General features: G+C 37.8%; 1 protein-coding gene across 1 annotated transcript in view; it reads right to left on the bottom strand.

Moving 5' to 3' along the window:
* MEIS1 (Meis homeobox 1) overlaps positions 1-27,500 on the bottom strand; it is a 153,947-nt gene that overhangs the window by 124,161 nt on the left and 2,286 nt on the right. The window contains exons 2-6 of the mRNA XM_044663392.1: positions 26,911-27,137; positions 24,903-25,044; positions 24,287-24,337; positions 23,435-23,485; positions 21,977-22,123 (exon numbers count right to left, since the gene is read on the bottom strand). Coding sequence (XP_044519327.1) covers positions 21,977-22,123; positions 23,435-23,485; positions 24,287-24,337; positions 24,903-25,044; positions 26,911-27,137 — 618 coding nt within the window. The remainder of the gene's footprint in view (positions 1-21,976; positions 22,124-23,434; positions 23,486-24,286; positions 24,338-24,902; positions 25,045-26,910; positions 27,138-27,500) is intronic.

Raw genomic sequence — 27,500 nt, 5'->3', positions numbered from 1 at the left:
TATCCTCCGAATGACAGCCAGTCTCAAACTTTTTCTCCATCACAATCACACCTACCATTTCTCCTGGTCTACCCCCATCCTTCTGTGGTGCAAACTCCCAACCTCACCACTTCTGAACTAGGCATCAGCCTCTCTGGGCAGCTGTAACCTGACCACTATGCATGGATGCCCAACAACATCTGCATTAGTGCAATAAGAAAACTCTTAGTGTATCCACTCCTTCCTGTGGTAACACTGATCCAGGGTAGGTTCTTTATGCCAGGCAGTGACTAATGAGTAAGAGCACCACCTCCATGACTTCCATTTTAGGCTGGACTTGCCTAAGTTGCAAAGGATAATCAGGTATGGATAGGTTGTGGTCATCATGGCAGATCTCATGACATTATCTTTCCCCTTCCTTTGAACTTCCCTGTTACTGTTAAGGTCACCACCATCCTTCCAGTGACCTAAATTCACAACATCGGTGCCACCTTAGACTCTTCATTCTTCTTTATCCAATATAAGTTGCCATATCTTGCCATTTCTGCCTCCTTCAAAGAGTTATCGCATCTATCTTTTTCTCAAAAAGTGCAGACATCAACCCAGTTCAGGCCCTTAGCACCTCCTACCTAGCAGTTTGCAAAGGACTCCCTGCTTCAAACCTCTCCTCTCTTTATCCATTCTTCATAACAGCTACAAGAGTGATTTTCTTAAAATGTAAGTCTAACCACGTCACTCCTCTATTCAGACTCCAGTGGCTTTCCATCAACAATAGGATCAACTATTCTTTAGTCTTTCTCACATCCTTTTTAATTTCCATTTTTACATTTTATAATGCACATAATTATTAGTACTGTAGTACATAATTAATGAATATGAAAATATACATATATTAAGGTGTAGGTTCAAAAAGTGTTACTGATTGAGAATATGATCAATAAAGTTTATAGCTGACTGTCCTAAAAGATAACTCTGAGAAAAAAGGTGCCATAGAAACATAGATTTAAAATTGACAGGAACTGTAGAGATCACTGAATCCAACCATCTCATTTTGCAGATAAGGAAACTGAGGCTCAGAGAGAATGATGACTTGCTCAAGGTCATAAAAACAGTAAATATTGCCATTAAGTTTGAACTTGTCTTCTTAGCATATTATCTTTAAGGTTTGCAAAGCACTTTACAAATATTATCTCATTTGGTCCTCACGGCAGCTCTGGGGAGTAAATGATATTATTATCCCCATTTTATAGTCAAGGAAACTGAGGCAGGCAGGCAGGCTGAGTAATTTGCCCAGGGTCACACAGTTGGTAAATGACTGAGGCAGGATTTGAACTCAAGTCTTCCTGACTCCAATTTCACTTTGCAACTTCAAAGTCTGTTGTTATAGGTTTTTAAGCCAACAATGGCTAATATTTATAGATCACTTTAAGATCTGGAAAAGGTATATCTTTTGACTTTCACAACAACTCTGTGAGGTAGATACTCTCAATAACTCCATTTGACAGATAAGGAAACCAGAGACAAATAAGCAACCTACCCAGGGTCATGCACTAAGCATCTTCTATAGGATTTGAATTCAGGTCTTTCTAACTCTTAAGTCCAACAATCGATCCATCATGCCAAGCCTCCTAATTCACTACCTACCCTGCCTAGTGATCCTCTATAGGTCTACTGACATCCTGATAACTCTATAATATGCTTTCATTCTTTTCCCTCTGTATATGCCTAGAATAGGTTGGTCCTTTTAAATAACTATATAAAGAGCATATCTATCTTACAAATATATATCAAATACAAATATATCTTCACATCTGAGACTTTTCAATCAAGAAAATAAAGGACAGTGATATACTTGCTACTTGAAAAAACAGTGGTTTCCCAAAAAGGTTATCACAACACACCAAAAGAAGCTTTCAAAAGTATGGAAAGATGTCTTTTTGAAATTTTCAAACAAATACAGACAGTAAAATCATGTAATGATGTCAATTTTCCTAGTGAGCTTTCAATGAACTACTGAGAGGGTATCTATTTTGCCAGTTATGGAGGGACAATTTTCAATCACAGTTTGGCTTAACCTTCTTTTCAGGGTGCTCTGGGTCATTTCCCAGTCTGTTTGTCAACAAGAGTTAAGTGTTTACTACGTTAAGCACTGGGGATACAATGGCAAAAATGGGGTCCCTGCTCCCATGGAACTCACATTCTGCTGGAGGAGACAGCTTGCAAATAAATATATGCCTACAAAATACATATGGGAAAGGAATGCAGTTAAAATATTTTTAACTCTTACCTTCTATTAGAATCTATACTAAATATTGGTTCAAAGGCAGAAAAGCAGTAAGAGTCAGGCAATTTGAGGTAGAGTGACTTGCCCAGGATCCCACAGCTAGGAAGTGGAAGGCCAGATACTGACCTCACATTCCCAGTCCTGTCTCTCTATCCACTGAAACATCTAGCTACCCTGGAAGGCAGTTTTGAAGGGAAGAACTGGGAACTAGGGCAGGGGAAGGCCTCCTTTAGAAGATGAGATTTGATCTGAGCACTGAAGAAAGCCAGGGAAGCTAGGAAGTTGAGATGAAAAGAGAGAGCATTTCAAGCATGAGGGACTGCCAAATGCAAATGCATGGAGTTAAGAGATGGAATGTCCTATGTGAGGAACAGCAAGCAGGCTAATGTACTTAGAAGTGGAGGGGACAGAATTGTGGAAAGAGCAGAATTGAAACAGCCTGGAAAAATAGGAAAGGAGTTAGGTTGTGAAGGGTTAACGCTAAACATTTGAAAATTCACCTGGTCATGGGGAGGGGAAACGTTATTAAACAGATGAACTTACAGCCTTTCCAAATCACATAAGCAATATAATGCTCACATTTGGCATTCCAAAGACAATATAAATGATTTTTGGATTATCTGGCCGACTGGTCCCATTCAACAAGACAAATAATTGAGAGTCTATTGAATTCAGCACTAAAGATGTCAGTGACCAACCATGTGAAGAAGTGTGATCCAATGGTTAGTCACAAAACTGAAGACAAATAGTATGTAACCACCCTGCATATACCAGTCAGTAGTTGACTTAGTTTTTCAGAAATACATTTCCTCTTTCAAACCACTAGGGTGTCTTTAGTAAAATGGTCTCTAGAGATCTGAAAAAGTTGGCTAGCTTCCAAAGGTGAGCAACTCATTCCCAATCCCATCCTCTGCCTGTAAAAGGGCAGAAGCTATTTCAAGTAGAAGCTGTCACACAACCTAAAAATTTGAGGTCCTATCAGCTCTCACAATTTCTTTAGAATTTTTTAAATGATGCCATACCCTCTCCTCATCTACTGAAATTGTTACAGGAAGGGGTTGGAGTACAGGTAAAGCAATGTAAGGTAGACCTATGGCTTGTAGAGGAGAGAGAGAAAATACAGCTATGAGATTTTTTCTTAATATAAAAAAGGAGATTAAACTTTCTGCTTGTCTATCCCATTACTTCTAGTTGGCTATGCTGCTTACTTTCAGTAAGAAGCTGAAGAATTGGCAGTTAAAGGGGAAAACACAGGCTCATGAAGTTATTTTTCTTCATTTGTAAGCCTAGTATACTCAAATTCCTATTTAAAGTTTTTTAATTTACTCACACTTTTTGCTTATTTAATAACCAAAGCCCAATGATTAAAGTGACCAAACTTTCTGGTGGGCTCCTTGATTTTCAATTTGCCATAGCTTTGACAAAACCAAAACAAAACATTCTTTAATTCTGTAATCTGTTCCCTTTCTGTTCTCTCTCAGTTGGGGAGAATGTGAAACACTGTATGTGAGTTTCAAACATTACTGGACTGCAAAGCAAAATTCATTTAGCCAAGGCAGTTTCCTTCGGTCCCCCCACACACACACACACACAATGATTTTGCCTTTGCCTCTTATAAGCAATAGAAAGGCAAAAACAAGGGGGCCAAGATGTTCAAGAGATGGGAAATAGTAGCCGGCATTTCCACGAACCACTTGCAACCTTGTTAAAAGGTTTTTAAAAAAATATTCCAAAAATGTTGATAAACAGATAGGTTGGTCTGAAATGCCACAGGGAAACCACACTGAAGTCTTCCCCAAATCCACTAAAAAGTGATTTGGGCTGTGGTTCCTGTTAGCAGTGAACCACACCTCACTTCGTTCTCTTGGTTTTCTTCTATTACCTTTGTATCTATCAGACCTTTTCTTTTTACCTTTTATTCTTTCCATCATTTCCTCCTCTATTTTCTTTTTATTAGTGCTTTCTTTGCCTTATCTTGTTGTTCTTACCCTTCCTTTTCTATTCTCTATGTCTGCAACTGAACTGTCACAGCCCTGACAGAAAATGGGCTGATTACTCTCATTTAGCAGATTCTAAAAGGTAGCTTCATTGACTAGAGAGCACAAAATGAAATTATTGGCAAGGTATTGAAAACAAGGCATCTCATCATCAAATCTGTGGCTTTGAATCATGAGAACAGGACTTTTCTTTCAGTTCTTAGCACATCATACTGGGCAATGTAAATTTTTAATCTGAAAATGTGTCTTAATGACGATCTAAATTTTACCCAGCTATAGTAATGAAGAGGTGACCAAACATGACAGTAATTATAGTCAATTACTAAGACTTTAGCAAGTAAATATGAATAAACTTGGCACTAGTTCAGATTAAAGAGCAACAGTATCCAAATATATAGTATTTTCTGGGGAGAGAAAGAATCTGTTAAATCAAGATCTATCTGTGCAGTTCTCAAGTACAAACAACAGGAAATGTGTATTTTTCAATACATTTGTGTATATTTTCAATATAAAATACTCTTTCTTTGCATAATGAGACATGTAAGAGCAGAAGGTTTTTTTTTTGCCTTCAGTTAAAATTCTCCAAGAAATAACATTTCATAATTAAATAAAACATTTGATATAAATTGTATTGGTCAGTAAAATAAAGCTTCAGGGTTATACATACATGGAAAAGAACATAAGAACATAGAAAGAATCAATCATAATTATTTTGTTAAATTTTAACAAATTTGGATGCAGCCTTACAGTTACCTATAAAAATTCCATCAGTACACAAACAATTTTTTCACTTTCCTTCCAAGTTCCCACACAGGCTCCACCTAGTCATGCAGTGGGAAGTAAGATTTAGTGGTTTAAAAAGGGCATTATTAATGTAATGAGACAGTTAAGTGGCTCAATAGCTATATTACTGAATTTGGAATTGGAGAAGGACTTGAGTTCAAATCCAGCCTCAGAAACTTCCTACCTGTGTGACCCTGGGCTCCTTAATGAAAGCCTACCTCAGTTTCTCTAATAATAAAATGGGGATAATAACACCTGCATCAACAAGTTGTGAAAATCAAATAAGGCAGCATTTGGAAAGCACTTCGAACCATACTTAGTACATACTAAGTGTTTAATACATGGTTATTCCCTTCCCTGCCTATGTTTTAGATCATTTAAAAAAACATCATTAAGATGCTTAAAGCTTTTAGCCCCAAAACAATTTCCTTTAGATCTTGAAATTAAGGTATTTGCTCATTTGCATGGCTGATTCAATAAATACGTAGAGATTAAAATGAATACCTAACTTCAAAGAGAGCCAGCATGGTGTGTTGGATAGAGAAACCTCAGAGTCAGTTCTAGTCCTGTCACAGACTGCTTAGAGTAGCCTGACTGTTATTTAACTTTTCTGTTCCCCAAGCAACACTTTGAGAGGAAAATTTCAGAGAATGTGCTGAAAGTTCCTCTTTAAAAACTCTCTACTCAGGGGCAGCTGGGTAGCTCAGTGGATTGAGAGTCAGGCCTAGAGATGGGAGGTCCTAGGTTCAAATCCGGCCTCAGACACTTCCCAGCTGTGTGACCCTGGGCAAGTCACTTGACCCCCATTGCCCACCCTTACCACTCTTCCACCTAGGAGCCAATACACAGAAGTTAAGGGTTTAAAAATGCAAATAAACAAACAAACAAACAAATAAATAAATAAAAACTCTCTACTCAGAGGCAGCTAGGTAGCACAGTAGATAAAAGAACAGGCCTGGAATCAGCGGGTCCTGGGTTCAAATTTGACTGAAGACACTTCCTAGTTGTTTGACCCTACACAAGTCACCTAACCCCATTTGCCTAGTCCTTACCATTCTTCTATCTTAGAACTGAGTTACTTAGTTACTACTGATACTAAGATACTGGTTAGTATCAGTTTCTAAGACAGAAGGTAAAGATTTTTTTCAAAGAAAATGAAAGAAAACTCTCTACTTTGGTGAAATATGATGTTTAAAAAAAAGGCAAAGCACAGATCGAAATAATCATAAATGTCTCAAACAAAGCCTCAGCATACACATATTCTTGCATAACTTTCATAACTTTTAAAAATAAAATACAGTTGATCCCAGGGTTCCAACATGGAAATCTCATAGCATAAAAATTTCCAACATAAGGTTATTTTCCAATGCATTGTTTAAGAAAATAAAAGCACAAAGGTCATGGATAATATGGACAGAAATAAGCAGGAAGAAAAGCTGTTATTAATAACGGATATCATATTACCCACAAAAAATTTAGATTTCTTCCCAATCTCAAAATTAGAAAGTTAGGACAATCAGCAGATCCTTCTACAAAAGATAATGAATTTGGCATCAGGAGCTCTGGTTTGTACACTGCTTCCAATACAAATCAGTTGTGTGCCTGGCACACAATAGTCATTTAATAAACACTTGTATCTATATTCATTAATGAAATTGGCCTGTAATTTTTTTTCTCTGTTTTTTTTGCCCTTAAGTCATACATTCTTATTTCTTATGGGAGAAGAAAATGAATAAAGGGATAGCCAATTGAAAAAATAAAAATAAAACTAGCAAAATTCTTGTAAAAAATAAACACTTGCTCATTGATTGATTGTGACCCTGAAAAGGTACTGAACTGTCAGAATTTAGTTCCAATTTCCTACCCTGTAAAATGGGGGCAATAAAGCTTGTTCAAGCTCACTTACAGGGGTGTTGTGTGAGAACACTGCAAACATTCAAGTGCTACATAATTGGGATTTTCCCAGTAGTATATTAGCTTCCTGAAGGAGAAGTCTATTTTTTTTGTCTTTGTGTATCCAGTACCTAGCACAAGTTCAAGCACATGGTATGTATTTAACAAATGTTTTGTGGAGCTGAATTTATTGATTCTCTAATACATGTATATTATTGTAGAAACCCAAAATGGTTCATAATTTCCCCTATGCAATAATTACTGAAATTATATAGATGAAAAGGAGATTGCAGTAGGAATCAAGGGACTTGCATTTGAATCCTGGTCATGCTATTTACCACTTATGTGGCCTGGCCCTTCATCAATCCCACCATCTGTGAGGTACAGGAATTAAAACAGATAATCTCTAAGATGTCTTTCAAGAAGCAGCTAGGTGGTTCAATGATTAGAGCACTAGATCTGGAGTCAGGAAGATCTGAGGCTCAGTCTAGACTCAGATGCTTTCTAGTTGTGTGACTTTGAGCAAACCACTTAGCCTTGTTTGCCTCAGTTTCATCATCTGTAAAATGAACTGGAGAAGGAAATGGCAAACCAAACCACTCCAGTATCTTTGCCAAGAAAACCTCAAATGGGGTCATAAAGAGTCAGGCACAATTGAAAAAACGACTCAACAATAACAAGATGCCTTCCAACTCTAAAACCTATTATCATTCTGTTAAGTGTTTGGCTGACTAAAAGGGCCCTGAGCCAACTAGTTACCACCCTATTTCTAAACCTTCCTATCCAGGCACTTCACAAGAAAATCTCTTCATTTGTAAGCTGAGGTTGTTTTTTGGTTTTGTTTTCTAGAGATTAAATTTCCCATAATTTTTAGTGAATCATTCAAAAGCTCAGGTTAACTCCAGGAAACTCTTTAGATCAAATAAGCTCAGATATTTCCTAATTTTAAAAAAGTTTTATCTAGTTTATGAACTAGTCATTCCTTTTAGAAAACTATAGAGAACTGGACATTTGAGAATGCAAAACAAAACAAAACACTATCACTGGTCAGCATAAAGCTGTACAGAGTGAAAATCTTGAGCTAGTGCTTTACTTGTGTTGGTTCACTGTGAAACCTTAGCATGATACTTAGATGACTTCCCTTACTTAAAAAAAAGTAATGCATTACTCACTGATGTTTGCAAAGTGATTATTACAAGAATACCTGTTCAAAGGAAGAATGACCCCACAGAGATCTTGACACTGAAGCAGTTACCAGGGAGGGTGGGGAATATTGGGCTTCAATAAGTACCATAAAATCATCCTATCTGCAGGGATACAATTCAATTATATATCCATTAAGTAGAACACAGAGAAGAGGAAAAGGAGGAGGGGTAAAGAAGGAAGTGGTGGGGAAAAGAATGAAGAGGAGGAAGAGGAGAAGGAGGAGAAGAAGAAAGAAGTAGAAGATGAAGAAAACAACAACCTTTGTGAAAGAAATTTTTTCTAGAGATGGGAGATTAGGTATTTATTTCTTTTCCTTCTTTTTCATCATGAAATCACCAAAGGGGACATCTAGATAGCATAGTGGATAGACCTCCAAGCCTGGAGTTGGAAGGACTTGGGTTCAAATCTGACCTCAGACACTTCCTAGCAGTGTGACCCTGAGCAGGAAGAAGAAGACGAAGATGGTGATGATGGTGGTAGGGGTAGGGAGAATAACAACATGAACACCAATAAATACAAGGCAATTTCAAAAGAGGACATTGCTAACACCTGTGAGGATTGTTGTACTAAGTGGTACCTGAAGTGGCCTTTGAAGGATCCTAGGGAGATTTATACTAAAAGTTACACTTAACCAGTTTCTTTGTTATCTCCCACTATTTTCTACAACTCTCTGCTTGATCTGCTTCTGTGCTTTCAAACTACAGAAAATAGTTCTGACCTCATCTGGAAGCAGGGAGTCAATGGATTTATTATGCAATAGGTTTAAGCTTCTTATGTTAATAAGAAATGTGTATTTTTATAAAAATCACAGATTCCTGCAAATTTACATTTTCATTCTTTATTCCATTGAAGAAGTACTTTAACAGGACTAAAATTCTAGGGACTGAGATTCTAGTCTCAGTTTTTCCACTGTAATCAGCTGTGTAATGTTAGGCAATTAAATTAATTTCAATCCAGTGTAACCATTTAAAGTGCCTACTGTGTACAAGGCATTGTGCTACCCACTGGGGATATAGAGATACAAAAAAATACAATTATTTTCCTTGTCCACAAGAAAATCACTTAGGCTCTAGGAGGCTTAGTTACCTTATCAACAAAATTCAGGGCCAGAGACATCAAACTCCCAGACTATAGGTAGATTCCCAACCAGATTAAAATGTAATTGGGAAATGTTTGACAAAATGAATAAAAAATACAATATAATATAGATAATGTTAGCTTGTGGTTTTCTAAGTCAAAAGGCAGCCCATATAGCACCATTTCTGTTTCTGTATGGTATCACAGATTAGACTATATTATCTCCAGAGCCTCTTCCTGTTCTAAATGTATCTATAATTCTAAATACAGTACTTTTTAATTGTCTCCTTAAAAAATCCTCCTAACTCTTAACATTTTCAATCAAACTTTATTCAATAATACTTGCTACTTATAATGAATTTCTGAAAGGAAAATTTCTACCTTTGTGAAAAAAATTCTAGGGCTGAGAGATTAGGTATTTATTTCCTTTTTTATCATGAAGTTGCCAACAGTAGATAGAACTCTGGTCCTGGAGTTGGGAAGACCTGGATTCAAATCTGATCTCAAACACTTCCTAGTTGTGTAACCCTGAACAAGACAAATTAACCCCCATTGTCTTAGTCCTTGCTGCTCTTCTGTCTTAAAACTGATACTAAGACAGAAAGTAAGGGTTTTAAAAAATAAATAAGGTCACCAGAGGCAATTTTAAACTTCATATTTTTAAAAGGGCTCATGCAAAGCATGTTGACACATCACATGCTAACCATTTGATCTTTAAACTATGATTGGTAAAATACTACATATTTTAAAATGCATAATTGAAAGAGCAACCAGAACAACTTCGGGTAACTGAAAGAATATCAGTGGCCACATCAAGTAGTTTAATCAGAACAACTCCACCACAAATAAGATCATTGTTGCTAAACAGATTGTTTTAAGTTTTAGAAACGTTTGAATATACATTTAATAACCACATGTCTCTTCCTAGAAATCTGGAAATAACTAGATATTTTCTGCATGCTTTAAGGCACCAAATTCAATATAGGCTCTCAATAAATACTCAAAAATGTACAGGTTGCTAAAGTGGTAGGCAGACATACTTTTTGAATAGCATAACAGAAAACCTTACAACAGTGAATGTTAGCAAGCTAAAAAATAGCATAGACAACCCAACCTATTGTGAGGAGAATGAACCTGGAGTCAAGAGGACCTGGGTTCAAATTCTGCCTCTGACAGCATATTAGTTATATGAATATAGATAAATCATTTAACTCATATATATGATTTACATATGCACAGATGTCAAGCAAAACCTTTACTGGAGAAGAAGATTAAAATGGTTGTCATTATAGACCTCCATGTCATCACTAGCTATACATACACACAAAAGCAGCATAGTATTGAGAAAGAGTGCTGAATTTAGAGCTAGGGAACCTGGTTTCAGATCATAGTTCTACTACTTACTCCCTGTGTGATCCTAGTTAAGTCACTTTTCCCTTCTTGCCCTCAGTTCCCTCATCTGTAAAGTAAGGGAGTGGGACTAGGTAACTTCTGAGGTCCCCTAAAGTTCTACATCCTGTGATCTTAATGTACTTGGCACTTAATATACACATAACAGGCATGTTGCATATTTTGATTCTAAGTTGACAGGAGAAAAATATGTGGCTTCATCAGCCTAGTCTTTTTCTGGCTCATCTTGCCATATTTTTAAAGATCCTTAAAGTTACAAAATGACACTTTTCTTCGATTTACAAAATAATGATAATTTGCAATAAATATAAATTAATTAAAATTGGTGGGTTGTTACTGAATTAATATCTCATGAAAGCTGCATCTCTCTATATTCTCATGGAAACATGATGCATAAAACCACAAGTAGAACTTTAAAATCAAATTATTTCATTGGTCACAAGATAATGAATTAAAAATGACTAATTAATAGCAAAGTAATTATTTATTACTATATTATACTTAAAAGTCGAGCAGTAATGTTAAATTCTGTCTTTTGAAAATTAGTTTAAAAGTTTCCTCTCAAGCTTACTGCTATATCAACTCCAGCCCCAAATCAGGATAGGTTTTAAAATCTTCTTTACATCATAATTAAGGAAATTTCACTACAAATACTTTAGGTGATAGATTGTCATTAAATATTACTTTTATTTGAAATTGTTCATTCATAAGAGACCCAGTCTCCTGAGTGGCAACCCTGCCCTTCACTCTTGAACAGTTCAGATAAATGTATTATTTATTTACAGTCTATTGTATACATTATTTATAGGGAATATGCCATAACTCTACTGAGCATATGGAATTTATCTTCATGAGATAGAGGCGCCTTCCTAAGTCAAAAGTGGCATAACCATAAGTAGGTAACTTCCCTCTCTGTAAGATAAATTTCAATTTTTGAGATAACTACCAAATATTTTGGTATAGTTCCAGATGTGTAAACTCTGTTTTGATTTTCATTCTTTTTATGGTGGTTTTATGTACAGCTTCCACCAAACAGAATTAGGTAGTTTGTATTTTTATTATTATTGGGCATAATAAGAAGCTAAATTAAAAATAGTATAAACAGAAAAAGAAAATAGATGAATTCATTAACCCTTTCTCTCCTTTCATCATGAACTGTGTTTGCTTTTTTATTTTTATCAAAATCTACTGATGTTTTCCATTTACCATTTGAAGAGGATAGATCAAACCCTAGACTTAATTCACCAAGGATTTGGTTCAAGTCTTGACCTTAATATATAATATTTGAATGACTAATGACAATTTATTTGACCTCTTAGGGACTCTAGGATACTTTCTGTAATCTAAAGGTTATAAGTTACAGTTAAACCCCTCATCAATGGAGTCATAGGGTAAGACTCTTTCTATATATTTATATCTATATCTATGTATAAACACACACACACACATACATCCTTACCTTCTATCTTAGAATCAATAGTAAGTATTAGTGGTAAGGGCTAGGCAATTTCAGATTAAGTGACTAGCTCAGACTCACACAGGTGAAAGTGTCAGAAGTAAAATTTGAACCCAGGACCTTCTGTCTCCAGGCCTGGCTCTTTATTCACTGAACCAGGGCAAGACTAATAATAATAATAATAATAAAGAAAGAAATGAATCTCTTTACTAGATATAATACAGTGGTAAGTGATCCTGTTTCATCTTATCTTAGCACTTCATGAGCTGAAGTTGCATGGATGAGAGCACAGAGCATTTCCTCCCGTCAATTTAGTGTAGTAATATAGAATCTGTCTGTCCAATTCAGCGCCCCAAGTATACTCTAGGAGAGCAAATATTTTTTGATGTGATTTTCATACAAAGTTGGTAATGGCCTTTATATAAACATTTTTATCAAGTTCTAGAAATGTTGAGTCTGAGGCAACTCTAGTTTCCCAAAATTCCCTTCAGTTTAAACACTCAGTTCTCATTTTTCTTGTGTAAAAAGGTTCTACTCAAAAGCTTTGAATGCTTTAGCAGTGAGCTGATTCATTAATATTATTGAGAGCCCACAGTATAGTAGTTACATAAAGGTAGAGTAAACATGCCTTAGAAATTCATTTAGTTTGAAAAACATGTATTTTTTTAATTGGTTAGAAGTATTCGTTGAACAAACATCATCCTTGCCGTTTATTTTAACTTATCTATAAGGTTGTCAATGTTAATGAAGATGTCTAGGAATTATGGAGATGTTAAGGTGAGTTGCTTTCTCAGGAGAAAGAAAATCATGCTCATCCTGCTTACAGTGGGAGGAAGATGCAGAGAGATAGAGTTACAGAGAAATGTCTTTATCAAGTTGGCAATTTTTATGGAGGGCGAAAAATCCTCTGGTTAATTCAAGTGGTTCCCATTGTTGTCCTTTTAGAAGCCTATGACTATTTCATTATAAATTCCATATTACTAGAGATTCGTGACAGACAGGAATGCACATAAGTTTCAAGAGTTTTTGTGAGATAGGATATCAATGCAAAATGAAATATGGAGATCTAGAACCCAAGCAGTCTATCAGTTAAAAACATATTCACAAAAAACCCCAAATATTTAAAGGAAGAGTGTGAAGAAGCTGATATGGATCTTTAGCTCAAGAAACCCACAGCTTTGAGGAAAACAAATGTCATAATAGATAGGAATTTATATACAGTTTTGAAGCTCCTTCTGTAAGATAGACTGGCTCACAAACTTTTGGTATCCATTATTTACTTTTAAATCGATGAGCCTTATTTTTATTATGTGAAGGACAGTCAAACAAATAATTAGAGATAAGTTTAGCAGCATACACATAAGAAAACCCAGAATTAAGACAGACATAATGGTTCAAGTTCACATTTCTGGTTACATGGAGCTTTGTAAAACAATGTAAAAGAAATAATAAGAAACAAATTGTGGTCCTGTTTTCCTGAAGTAATTATTTCCAACAACCCAAATATTTGAAACCAATTTTTTAAAGCATCATGAATTTAATGATGTTTTAAAGTAACAGGAAGGATCAGGAATAATAGCAAAACATTAGTAATAGATAAAATGAAATAAGAACACAACCTCCTCTATTTAGCTAAAATATGTCGGGGAAAAAAATATCACTTGAGAATTAATTTATTCCACTGCTAATGTTTTCCTAAGTAGTCGGAAGAATGTGAAGAGTAAAGCTATATTCTATTCCCTCCAATTAAGTAACCAGCTAGATACTAGACCATAAAACTAAGGTTAAACTTGTTGAGCGCCTAAAAACTTATTAACGTCCAATTTGCTGCTGCGTATATGTATTAATAAGAGCAAGGTTATTTAAATGATTTAAAATTAAGAACACTTACACTGCACCCTGGCATTTTATTTAGTGAATATGCATAAATCCCATTAATTTAAATTGAAACTATGCCTATGTGTCAGAAGAAAAATCCATTGCTAAACTGAATTTTTATGGATTAAAAGTAATATGTTTATTTTCACATTGTATTTATTGTCTATTAAGTTGTATCTCACAAAATGAGATATGGGAAAGTTATGTTATGAGTACTATACGTCTTTAAGATTAATAGTATGAGAAATATGATGGTAATTGATTGCATATATCCATGACACAAACGAACAGCAAATATGCAATATGATAAATTTTAAAGTCAGCGTGGTTTTCTAATGGGCTAACACATTGCCAGGTGTCAAGGATAATTTCGATCAATTGGAATCAAGAGGAGTTTTTAAAGGTTTTTAAGATTTGTAAATTTTTCCCTTTTCATTTTATTAGTCAATTATGTAACTTTTCTAGATAAAAAAGTTATCCAGTAAAAACATTAAAAATATAGCACTCTGAAGTTTTCATTTTTTTAATTCTATCCATTTAAATTTGTTAAATTGATTTAAATCCAATTCCAGTAACAAATATTTAAATTAGGATATTTGTACTAATCTTATATAAGATTCTGAATGTCATTTATTCAAATGCCAAGTATATACATAAGTTATTCATAAAATGGGATTTAGTAACATACTAACAGTGGGTAATTGTGTGTGTGTGTGTGGGGGGGGGGAGTTGTGTATAGATATCATTCCAAGAATGGCTATTTGAGACAGCAAAAATTTTTAGATTTATCTATTTCACAGTGAATTAAAGATAGAATGAGAATGTTATTGTTCACAGTATAACTCTGATCCTTACATTTCCTTAAATTAAAAAAATAAATAATCTCATACCACAATTTAATTCACAAATGTAAAAGTTGGGTATCAGGTCTTTAACTGAGTCATAAAAATCACATTTGTATATTAGCATTCAAAATAAAGCAAAGATAAAATTTACTAAGAATTCATTTCAGTTCAGTTTTTAACAGTTGTTTTATCTTGCTGCTTCCTACTGAGAAACAGTGGTGAGCTCAATATATATCATAACGGGATTGTTTTCACTTTAGATTTTGAAAATGTTTACTCTAATTTCTCCAAAATGGCCAGAAAATGATAGCTCTCATTTAGCATTTTGGGTTTACAAAACGCTTAAGTAGTGCAAGCACTACTATTACCTGCACTCTACGTCTAAGGATACAATGATTGAGTGGCTAAATGACTGACTCACAGTCACACAGGGAATAAGCCTTCTGAGCCAGGGATTAAATCCGAGGACTCTTTACTTCTAGTCTGACAGGCTCTCTACTTCCCCAAGCTTCCTCTCTGGAAACTGTGCCACATGTACTATTTCATGTTTTTTATTTATTAAAAAAGTCCTGTTATATTATTATGAAAAGAGAAATCAAGTAAATCGACTTTCACATTTTGGAAAAGTGATGAAAATTTCAGAACTATTTTATATTCTGTGTTCCTTCTATACAAATATGGTAGCTATCATAATGCCAAAAAAAAAAAAAAAGGCAAGCAAAATGCTACAGTTGCAAACTTAAAATGACTGAGACTGGTATCAGTTTACTATGCTTCAACTACTTCCCTGTCTTGTGGAGTCAAATAATGTTGAATTATAGACCTTCTTACAGGAAGTCTTATTTCATGTTCATTTTTGATCATTTCCCTACTAGTCCCTATAGGAATTTGGCTGTTTGCCTACTTTCCTTTAAAAGTTTCTGTATACATAATTGGCTTGTGTATGATGATTAAATGATCATTTATTAAAAGTTTAGTATTTTACATTTGTTTGACATGTTTACATAACATAAAAATATTGTTTTTACAATAAAAAGCATAACATATTTTGAACTCCAAACCAACTCATTTGAATTTATATTAGTGATTCTTTTCTGTTTAAAAAAAAGTGAATACTGTATTCTTTCACAAAGAGCTGTTTAAAAGTGATTATCTATGTGCATCTTATTGTAAGACAAGTTTCTTAGTATAATTTTAATGAAGAATTAAAAGTTGTAGGTAGGAGTTCCTAAAGAACTCAGTATTTAAGGTAAACTGATTTTCTACCAGTCAACTCCATGGTAATAGTATAGCATATTTGTCTTAACTTTAAAACTCAATTTCTAGTACGTGAATACAGTCTTTGTTTTTTAATCATATGGAGTCACACTGCATAATTTTCCTCCCAACACCTAGCAACAGCTGTGTTTTAAATCTTTTTGGACAATGACAAACACTTAAACATGCAAGTATTGGAAAAAGAAATGATTTTTAAAGTGCTTATTTTCTAAGTTGTGCAATTAGAAGCAAATTTTGGTTGCACTTTAAAAATGCCTAGCCCTAACTTGTGATTCTCCTTTCCTCTTCCATTACACATCTTTCCCTTGTTCATTTTTTAAAATAGCCTTTAAGTCTGAGAATAATAGCAATAGTAAACAACTCTACAGGTTTCAGAATGGTAGGCAATGGAATCCTTCTGAAGGGAGAGAGAAGCTGCTCTAGTGAACTGTAGCCACTGAGCTAGTTAAATCTCTAAACAATAGTTACTGTTATGGGACTTTCCTTGCAAAAACTAGCAATGCTATCATTGCCTTCCTTTAACCAAGGCACTCACAGCAGGAACTAACACTAAGCATGAATAAAAAGAAAATGCTCCCCCTCCTCCCCACCTAGTATCCACCTACATTTGGGGCAAAAAAAAAAATGAGCCTCAACCTGATATGAATATGTGTATATGTGGGTGATATGTATATATGTATACACACACATATATATGTACATATATATACATATATATATATACTATTTCTCAAAAATCTGTACCCATTAAGCAGCAACACGTACTCAGGAGTTCAGCTCTAAATAAGTACTATGACCCAATCATAAAGTACTAATAAAAACACGCACCATACAACTAACTTTCCATTCAAAAGGTACAAAGCAATAAATGGCCTAGAATGAACATCCTAATTAGCCAGTGTAGTGACAAGCAGTCAACACCTTATTATTTAATCATTAAAGGGAATCCTGCTATCATTTCCCTTTGACATATTTCAAAGAAGAATTAAGAATGGAGCACATGACCCATATCAACAATCAAAACTAAACTTAGATGATACTGTTATCATGGCATTCACCAATGAAGGCCCCACATCACACAGGGCTTGGGGCACCAAAAGCTCTAGGATGAAGACAGAAGTATGACCCTTTTCACAGCTCCATCAAACATTTACAATTTAAATAAGATGTATCCAAATGTAAGCATTTAGAAACAAACTACCTGACAAAGAGACCATTTTACTGCCTCCTGCTGCTTGTCTAACAGTCTCCTTATTGGATGAAAATAAATGGGTTTCATTTCTACTAAGTATTCTTAAATATATGGTCACCTCCTCTATTATTTTTTAAGCAGGTTTCCAACTCAACAAGGACATGGAGTTATTTTCTTTTCCTCTCTATTTCCCCTCCCCCTCTTCAAAAAAGAAAAGGCGCTCTGAAAACTCTCTATCCTGGGAAATACTGGGAGAAGAGGGGAGATTCAAAGAAGAGAGAGTGGGTGTTCGCATACAATCCCATTTCCCTGTAGGAAAACATCCTAATGCCATTGTGGGAACTTTAACAGAAGCAATAATGCAACATTTGATTAGAAAATGCTCACAGATATTTTGTCACATTTTGACAAAATAACCTGAGTCTATAAAGTTCCGTCCAAAACTAGAGTTCTCGGGGACCACATCCTCCCCTGCCCCATCATCCTCACGACCCAAATGCAAAGCCCACCTCAAGAGACCTGATCCTTATCCACGCAGCCCTTGCTTGGTGCCTCTCCGTTCTTCAGCCCCTCTGCTGTGCTCGGCTTGGCCCCTACACTCCTCCCACTGCTCCGGTAAGCAGTCGCCCCTCTAAGGATATTTCCAGTACTTAATGCTTAACCTGCCTAAGGAAAAAGAACTTTTGGTTCGGTCCCAGGGAGGGCCATTTCCTCTCCCTACACACGGTGCAAATCGGGATTGACATTCAACAGGCGCAGAAGAGGCGAATGGAGGGTCAGGGGCTCAAAGTTGAATCTTTAGCATATTTCCCTCCTCTCTCTCTCTCTCTCTCTCTCTCTCTCTCTCTCTCTCTCTCTCTCTCTCTCTCTCTCTCTCTCTCTCTCTCTTCTGAACCCAAGCAGTGGGAACATTTCAGATGGTGGGGTTGTCCCGGGTCTGAGCCGTTTTTCATGCCCCTTGTCCTCCTGCCCAGTTTCTGAAGCCGAAGGGGAGGTGGGAGTGGGAGGGAAGTCGTCTAAATCTCTGGATTCCCCCTAGAAAAAAGACCTCACGGCCAGAGGTCATGGGTGGATCCATCAATTGAAGGCCCAGGATCCGGGCTTCTGGAGCCCGCTCGCTCGATTTCTCCCACTTCATAGCTACTTCTCTCCAGCCCTGACTCTTCCAGGCCGTCCTCCTTCCCCTAGAACTGACCAGCCTCCACTTCCCTTTTTTAGCCCCTTCCTAACTCCGCTAGCCCTGACTTGACACAAATCCGGACCCCCCTGCCACTTTTTCCATCCTGCAGCTCCCAATCTGTCCCCTCTCTCTTCCCCGCTTCGAGATCTCACAGGCCACATAACCTACTTCCTACCCTGTCGCGCTGTCCCTGGCACCATTGTGGCCTGAGTCCTAATACCTCTGGCTACCTTCCCCTCTCAGCCCCACCCGTCGTGTAGCCGCAGGAGGGCCTCAGCTAGCAGAGCCAGAACTGTAGCCCGCAGAGCCTGAAGGGTCGGCGCAATCAGCAGGTAACGGCAGTCAGGAGAGGGCGCCAACCCTCCCTCCCTCAGCCTTGACCCCCACTGCGGGGAAGGGACAGCATCTGGAGGCGCCGCCCTATGGGACTTCTTAGCAGGGGGGCAAAGAGACCTACTCCAGGACACTGTGGTGGAGCTGGCCGTGGGAAGTTGAAAATGTGGGATTACTAGTTCTAGTGGCTACTTAATCAGATAAAAGGAGCTGAAGAAAACATTACAGGGCAAAAGTGGATTTACTCCGACTTATCCCTCCGGGAAATCCTGGGGCATCAAAGCCATCCCTGGTCCCTGTCCCCTGCCCCAGCACAGCAGTCTGGCTGAGGTGACTGCCTCCGCGCCCTTCTTGGGAAAGGGGAAAAAGGGGGGGGGAAAAGAGAGAGAGAGAGAGAGAGAGAGAGAGAGAGAGAGAGAGAGAGAGAGAACGAGAGAGAACGAAAAAAAAAAACGAAAGGTCTGAACTACACAGGCTCTAGAGACAGAGGGGTTAATTAGATAACGAGGCTCTGCGGCTCACATAACACCTGAAGGGGGATCTCACACAGCCTGAAGTAAGCTACAACATGATATTAAAGAGTCTTGGCCACATTCACAGGAAAATGGAAAGTAGAACCCTTCTCCCAAGGCCGGTAGAGGGATAGGGGCGGAGGGTCCTCCTTGCCTGAGGGATGATGGATTGGGGTGATGGTAGAGGGAGAGGGATAGAGAAAAAGGAGAGGCCCCAGAGGCTAGGACTCGTCCCCTTTAATGTGGCAAAACGGCTCTCAGCCTGCACACTCCTTCCAACATCTTTGAGCCCACATTACTGAATGGGTTCAGGAAACTTGTAAGGAATCTGGAGCCTGTGTACAAATACAGGTGAAGTACAATCCTATCTCCTCCTCCTTTTCACACATCTCACAAAACTAGGAGCATGATAACCATCTGATTTGCTTTTGCTCCTACCAAACCAATTCAACTACTCTGCCTAGAGCAAGATTATTGGGGTCACAGACGAGCAAACACACTCCAAATAGGATAACAGCGCCGTGATCCCAGAATGTCACAAGTATCTCCCCAAACGCGAAAAACAAACGTTAAAACGGGGCAGGGGAAACTACACCAGATACAACTTTTTTTAAGAAGCAAATGTAATTTTTGCATTACGATCTATAAAAATCACACATCGAAGGTAAACTACAAACTAAGGTACACCTGGCAAATATTTTAAAGCAGGATTTGGATGAGTTTTTAATATCATTTCTCCAAAGAAAAACAAAAAAGCAACCCACCACCACCAACACAAAACTGTAACTTTGCCCCTTTAGTCCTGACTTTAATAAAATAATGATTCGTTGGGAAAATGGGGTATAAATCTTCATTTTGGAGGCAATTAAAGTGTTGATTTCATTCATGCCCCTGAGCGATTCTTGTAATTTGCTCAAATAGCTTTATGTACCCAGCACTCCGGAGCTTTTAGAAACCCATTTTCTAGTTAGGCTTGTTGGATTACAATTTTTATTCAACAACAGCTATCCAAGTTTTTCTCAGCTGAATCTGCATTTAACAGCTCCCTGGTTTTAGATAGTAGACAGTTTAACGCTGGATATAAGACTTAGGGAGTGTGAAGGGAATCTTCAACAATTCTATCTTTGGTTAGAGGAAGCCGATTTCCCTAAAACTCTTTGTTCCTCTCCTATTTATATATTTTGTTGAAAAATTTCTCACTCTCCCTTATCATCAAAACCTGGCATGGGTCCTGAGTTGCTCTTGCTTGTAAAATCAGACCAGCCAGTTCTCCCTGGACCTTATAAGAATAATACTAGTCCAATAAGCCCTGCTTATCTTTCCTAGAGACTAGAATACTGGGTAGTTTTTAAGAGGAAAGGGGGAGGGGGAAATCTATTAGAGGATGCTAAGGCTGAAGTGTAGGGTACTCTGGTAAGTAATCTATAAAATAACTCCCTGGCTGATAGTGCCCTAGATAATGGCAAACCTTGCTAGGGAAAACCTAGCCTGCTTGGTTGAGCCTTGCCTTAACAAAGAGAAGAAGGCTCTCCAGAGTCAACTGATCATGACTCCTAAGACTGCATTTACGTGCCAGATCATAAAGAAGGAATAACTGGATATTCTTTTATTTATTTATTTACTTAGCCGGGGGAAACAACTAAAATCCTCCCAACATGTTACAACAATTCACAACAATGAGCCACCCTGAACCCAGTTTAAGCTCATCCACTCTTCACATTTTAACTTTAATTGGCTTTTTGTAACTCCTTCTAACAATCCAGATAGAAGAGAAAGAAAGAGAGAGAGAGAGAGAGAGAGAGAGAGAGAGCCAGCAGCTCCAAATAAAAGTCATATGCCACCAATCAAACCAAGTGGAGAAGAAGGGGGGGGGGGAGGTGGAGAGAGAAGGAGGAAGGAGGCAGCAAAAGTCACCACTGTCACAGAGGTAGAGCGTTCACATTTTGTTAGAAACACATACAATCTCAAAAGCCACTAAACCAGCGGGTCCAGAGACAACGTAACAGCTGGAGGATGAGTGGAAGGGAGGGAGGGGGAAAAAGTCCATATTTATCTGTTTTTATAACCTCGGCCCGGTTTTATTTTTCTATTAAGTACAATAAAATGGGCGAGTTTGCAGCAAGCGCTGCACAAAGCAATGTTCAGTGAGGTCTAAAAGCGTTGGGCCGAGGAAAACTGACAAGACAGGCTAATGAACCGTATAGACAGGAAGAAAATAGCCAGCATTTGCTAGATTTCAAACCTTAGCTGTCTTTTTTAGACCACCTATCTTGGATTTATTATTAATAAAACAAAATAAATAGGTCCTTGTCTTTTCTTTGGAAGGAAAGAAAAATTCCTAAAACAAAAACCAACAACCAGAGGCAACCAATGGCTGTTAATGCTTCTATTATTATAAAGGGTAAATAAAATAAAGACAAAAATTAAAAGCGACAAGAAACAGGTCAAGTTTGCAGGCAATGCTTTTACAAGCTCATCTCGACAGGTCGAATCCCAGAGCAAGCCTTAATGAAGCAATAATAGCCACATTATTCAAAAATTTTCATTTCGATGGAAATGTATCTAAAAGGAACTTAATCATATGCAAATAATAAAAGGAGGCGATAGTGACCCAGTAAGCGATATGCATACAGATTTTTCCCCCAGTGATATTGAAGGCTGAAGATCCCATACCTGATCTGTTAGATTTGCTGATCTTGTTATATCTTCACTGTCTGATTTTGATCCGCCTTCTCTATCGTCTATCACCAAATCGATAGGCATTTTCCCTTTCAAACAGCTAATATACCGGTGGCAGAAATTGTCACATAATTCGTGTACCTACATTATAAAAGAAATAAAAAAATGGAAATATAATCAGGACTACATAAATGAAATTGACAAGTGCAATCCACCCCCCCTTGTGAGATCCAAAGTTCCAAATAGGGAAAACACACTGCAATTGTCCTCTAGAGACCCCCAGACGCATCCAGAATTAGGAATAACTTTCTTTTCTAGCAAAATAGAGATATCCCAGAAAATTGACAGTGACAAGATGATTCACAGGCTACAACATATTCAACACCCGTGTTAAATTCATCTGCTCCTGGGGCTGTGGTCATTAGAGAGGTGACCTGAGTGGGTGACACTTAAGGTAAACTATTTAATTTCATCCAGTTATTTAATCATAAATATTTCTCTAAGAGAATCTAAGAATAGAATAATTTTTTGTTGAAAGAGTTGCAGCACTCAGTGGCATATAAATACACCCAAAGTCCTTCCAATGTATTTTTATAAGGGGTTCCCATTAGTACCAAATACATTTCTTTTTTTTTTTTTTAAGGGAAATCATTTTGTCTTCAGGAACCCATAAAAAAAAAAAAACTTTCCCAAGATTTTTTAAATCCTTCAAAATGTGTTGAGGTAAATTAGCTCACAGGCCTAGCTATCACTGACATGTAAAAATGCACAAGAAACTCCTGTACTTGGATGTTAATGTTAGTTTGAATTAGAGTGCATTAAGCTTTTATTGATAAGATTTATAGAAGAGGTAACAAAATTGCTTTCTATTGCACTCTTTCTTAAGTAAGAAGGTGGGATGAGGGCAGTGATCACAAATTCAAGAAATTGACACAATTCTCAACTCTGCTTTGCCTCTGCAAAACATTTAATGAGCCTCCCTTACCATCTCCCAGAGTCTTACCAACCCCTCCTCCCTTTGCCTCCTTGCAGTCCTCAGTCTCTGACCTGCCTCTACTCTTAAGATCATCTATAAGAAACTCACTAAAACTAAACAAAAGTTCTTGCAGAAAGGCGAATGGGAAAGAAGGGAAAGACTGAGAATTAGAACTGTAAGAGTCCTAATTTATACAACAAGCCAGAAGCCGCATTTAGAATATCTGCTGTGATGCAGAGAATTGCAACTATATATACAAAGCTAGCAAGGTATTAAGATGAACACAAGGCCAGGGTGGTTTTTGATCCCAGTTCTAGTGGCTGAAATTGTAATTAAACTGAGAAGAGAAATGGACGCTAAGATTGGTCTTGACACTAATTAGCAGAAAGAAAGACATTTATGCAAATTTACCAGAAGCCTGAACTTCAGCAATTCTGAACCTTATGTAAGGGAGAGAGAGGAGGGGGAGAAATTACCTTCTCTAATTCCAACAGATGAAACCTTAATACTTGTATGGCTTGGATCATCTGCAAAGATACAAAAAGTATGAGCACCCCATTCTTGGATTTCAGAACATACTACAGCTGTCACTGATGAAGTTTATAACCTGATAGTTCTCACAGTAAATGGACTTATTTTGATTGATGGCATTAACACTAAAACTTATAGCAGTGACTTTGTACTGTCTGGAGGTTTTATTTTATTTCAAAACTAAACAAACACAACAATAACGCAGCTTTTAAATGATGAGGATCATAAATACTCCCCTCCCCCACTACTTTCCTCTTCCCCTTACTTTCCCCCAAAGTGTCATCTATTCATGACTATGGTTTCCGGAGAAGAAGAAGAGAGAGGATATTCCAAAAACATAAGTTTTGGTTTATTGCATTTCCAAACTTTTGCCGAACTTCACAGTCTAAAGAATTGTTTAAGCCATATCTAGAATGAAGTTCTTTTGAGGGCCGGCAGAAATTGGTAAACTTGGAGTGCATATGACAGACTCTCAGATAAGTCCCAGTCCTGATTAGAGTTGGGCAGCTTGGCTGTCATAAAAACAAATGCTTGCCTTTGGAAGGGGCTCAGCTCTTACTAGCTATCTCTCTGTGAGTTTATTTATCCGGAATCGCCACACTCTATCTATTGCAAGTAATTAAAAATATCCATGAAACAGGAACGTTTCATTGGGGGGTTGGGGCGTGGGGAGCCGGTAAAGGCTTTGAAAGCTCCAGGTTGTCAAGAGAAAAGCAAAGGAGCCTGAAGTTGGGGGAGGTGGTCAAAGTGGGGAGAAGGAGGCAGTTAAGGAAAAAGGAAAGGATGTCAACTCTTACCAAGTTATCCAGTTCAGGATTAGAAGAAAATAGAGGTTTTTCTGCGCGAATCTGAATACGAGTAAGAAGGGGAAAGGGGAAAAAACATATTTGAAAATCTGGAAGCCAAAGACACAGACTTTTTTTTTTTTTTTTGCTTCATTACCCTGTCGGGGGTCTATTATATAATCTCTAATGCAAAGATCGGCCAGACATGGTAGGTACATCACATAAACACTTAAATGATGTATTTAATAAGCCGAAAATACCAACAGATCTAGTACTTTACTCCTAGTTAAGCTAGCCACGGTCCATCTAGAGAAAGCGGCACGTCTCACACAAAGTAAAAACTCAGTGACATTACAATGTATCGTCACTACCATCACCAACACCACTATTATATTTAGAGAGCTTCCCAAGTTGGCTTTCTGGGGGAGGGGGAGGCGTAGGGTAAGATAGAGAAGCCAGTGGAAATAAAATCTAAATAATTTTAAAAAATAACCACTGGCAAGAACACACAATTGGAACATCCCTGAACAGCTGAAACACGCACAGTTTAGGATAAAATGTTGACTTGTTACTTTTTTGTCTTTTTTTGGGGGGTGGGGTGGGGGTGGGGAAGGAATTTTTTGCTGACCTGTTTGGCGAACACTGCTATGTCTTCATTGAAAGACTCTGAGGAGCAGACATCTCCGCCTGCTACCCCCGGCTCGCGGGGTGTGCAAGTAGCTAATTCACATTTCTCAAAAATCAGTGCTAAGAGAGGGAACAGGGGGTGTCTGCAAGAAAATACAACAGTCACAAACAAGAAGGTGGTTAGTCCTACAAATCAGTGGAAAAAGCTCCCAAGAAAGATATCCAGTTGAGCTAGAAGCGAATCCCCACCACCCTTTTTTTTTTTCCTTCTCCCCTCCCCCATGCCTCCCCGTTACTTCTCACCTACCCTTCAACCGAGAGACCTGAAGTCGAAGGCCCTGAGTCATGGACTGTATCTGAGGATCGTTTCAGCATATCTGGCCAGAGAAATTGTTAACATTTGCTAAGAATAAAACCAAAGCGGTTCCAGCAGCCATTTTGAATTAACTTTGCTACCCCCACAATCCCTCCTCCCTCCCTTCCAAATTTAGGACTTTCTGGAGGGGAAGGGGGTGGGGGTGGGGGGTTTGGAAAGGCTTGGTCAGATAGATTACTCAAATGCGGACGCTCAAATCCCAATGCATCGGTAATTTTAGTGTTCCAATGGGATTTGCAAACTTCGAAAAGCGGACCGCTCTGGCTGCTGCACCGACTCTATCCCGATTGCTCAAGTGATACACTGGATTGATTCAGTGGCATTCAGATAGCAGGAAGCTCTCTTATTTGACTCATCCCACAGTTCCCCTCCCCTGTCCCACCTCCCCACAAAAATAAAGTTACTTTAAATCTACTTTTAACCTTCCTTTGGGCTATGCAGTGCCACAAAGCTTCCCCGAGATAAAGCAAGTGGCCCGAATTTTGCCTATCTTAACTCAAGAAAAACCCCTTTCCAATGCTCAGGAAGGTGTTCCAAGTATTTATTAGCTCTCACGGCCTAGTAAGTAATTTAACAGTCTAGTGGGGTGAGGGGGGACTTTCCCAACAATAAAGCTACCCCCTCAGTTTTCTATCCTCAGTCTAAACCAATTGCAAGAAGGCTGCAAAGAGGAATATTGAAGTTTAAAACAAATCCTTCAGATTTGTGACCAGAAGATAAAGGAATAGGAGCGTAAACAGTAGAGAGTAATTCATACACAAATAAACACATGTGTGCAAAATATATTAAAATACAAGTCGTTTCCACAGAATAAAAATGGGTCTAAATTTCACCACAGCACAATAAACAGAAGTGAACTTTCCAGGAATAAAGGTAAAGAATAGACAGCTCAATGCCAAACCAGCTGACATTAGAAAATAGTGTACAAATTACAAGCACTACCACCCCAATCAGCCAAAGATTGCTAACCCAAAGCATCCAAATCCATTTCATTACACACTTCAAACTCAATCCTTTAATTTTCATCTTCATACCTAAGGTGTTTAAGCTCAAACTTTCATTCTGCTTTTAAACAGTTCACTGAAAGTACCTCTCCTTCGAAGCAGTGGAGAAACACTCATATCGAAAACATTTCTTAAAAATGCTGTTCCGTTTCCTCGTTCTGTATCATATTATTAGTGGCAGATTGAATTTACGCTTATTTTGCAAGATTAGCAATTCCGAATAATCGAAATCTCTAAGGTTTCTAAAGACAAAAAGTTTCTATCAGAAACAAAGGCGCCTACATTTATGAACAGAAATCGCACCTCTCCAGCCAAGGAAGAGCAAGAACTAGAATCAGGGTCTGAATTGAACAAATAGACCTTCGGACAACTTTTTTTATAGCAGTTATCATTAGAACCCTTTACGCAAAGTCACTGTACTTGAATGAAAAATTCAGCTTTGGGTATACTGTGATCAGGAAAAGGGGAGAAGAGGCAAGACGGCTCCATAGCATGCAGTTATAATGAAACTCGAAGTCACAAATATTTACCTACAACCTGAAGTTCAATGGCTTTACGCTTACCAACTGCTAGGAAAATCAGGGATTAATAGCATCTCATCTAGTAAACCTGATGCCAGTCGTACCTACCCATAAATGGCATCTTTATCTCTCTTTAAAGCGTCATTGACAGAGGAGCCCATGCTGGGGGCCATGGCGTTGGTGTGAGCTGTGTGCGGGTATTGATGAGAGTGCAGAGGAGGACCGTGATTCAGATGGTGAACTGGCTGCATGGATCTCGCAGCGTGAGGGTCCCCATACATCGTGGAGGGGATACCTACTCCATCCATCCCCCCGTAATGGGGTAAATCGTCGTACTGTATGACAGACAGGAAAAAAACCAAGGTTCAGAAGGCCAAGCAGTCATATGGGAAAATTCAGGGGAAGGGTTATGATGGCTTCTATCTTCTAGAAAGTCAGTTGAATTTGGGTTACTTAGGACTTCGGCAGATCTAGAACTATAAAGTGGGGCTTTAAAATCATTGCCATTCTTGCTAATGTTGCTACAAATACTGAGATCAGCCGTTTCAGGAACCTTGTCTATATAACCCATCTCTCCCTACTTTTACTTTAGAAATTCAATATTAGGAAGGAAGGAAGGAAGGAAGGAAGGAAGGAAGGAAGGAAGGAAGGAAGGAAGGAAGGAAGGACGAAGAGAAGGAAGGAAGGAGGGAAAAAAG

The sequence above is a fragment of the Gracilinanus agilis genome, chromosome 2, assembly GCF_016433145.1.
Source record: "Gracilinanus agilis isolate LMUSP501 chromosome 2, AgileGrace, whole genome shotgun sequence".
In the NCBI taxonomy this organism is placed as follows: Eukaryota; Metazoa; Chordata; class Mammalia; order Didelphimorphia; family Didelphidae; genus Gracilinanus; species Gracilinanus agilis.
Note: the sequence above shows the minus strand (reverse complement) of the source record. Positions and strands in the feature narration are given on the sequence as shown.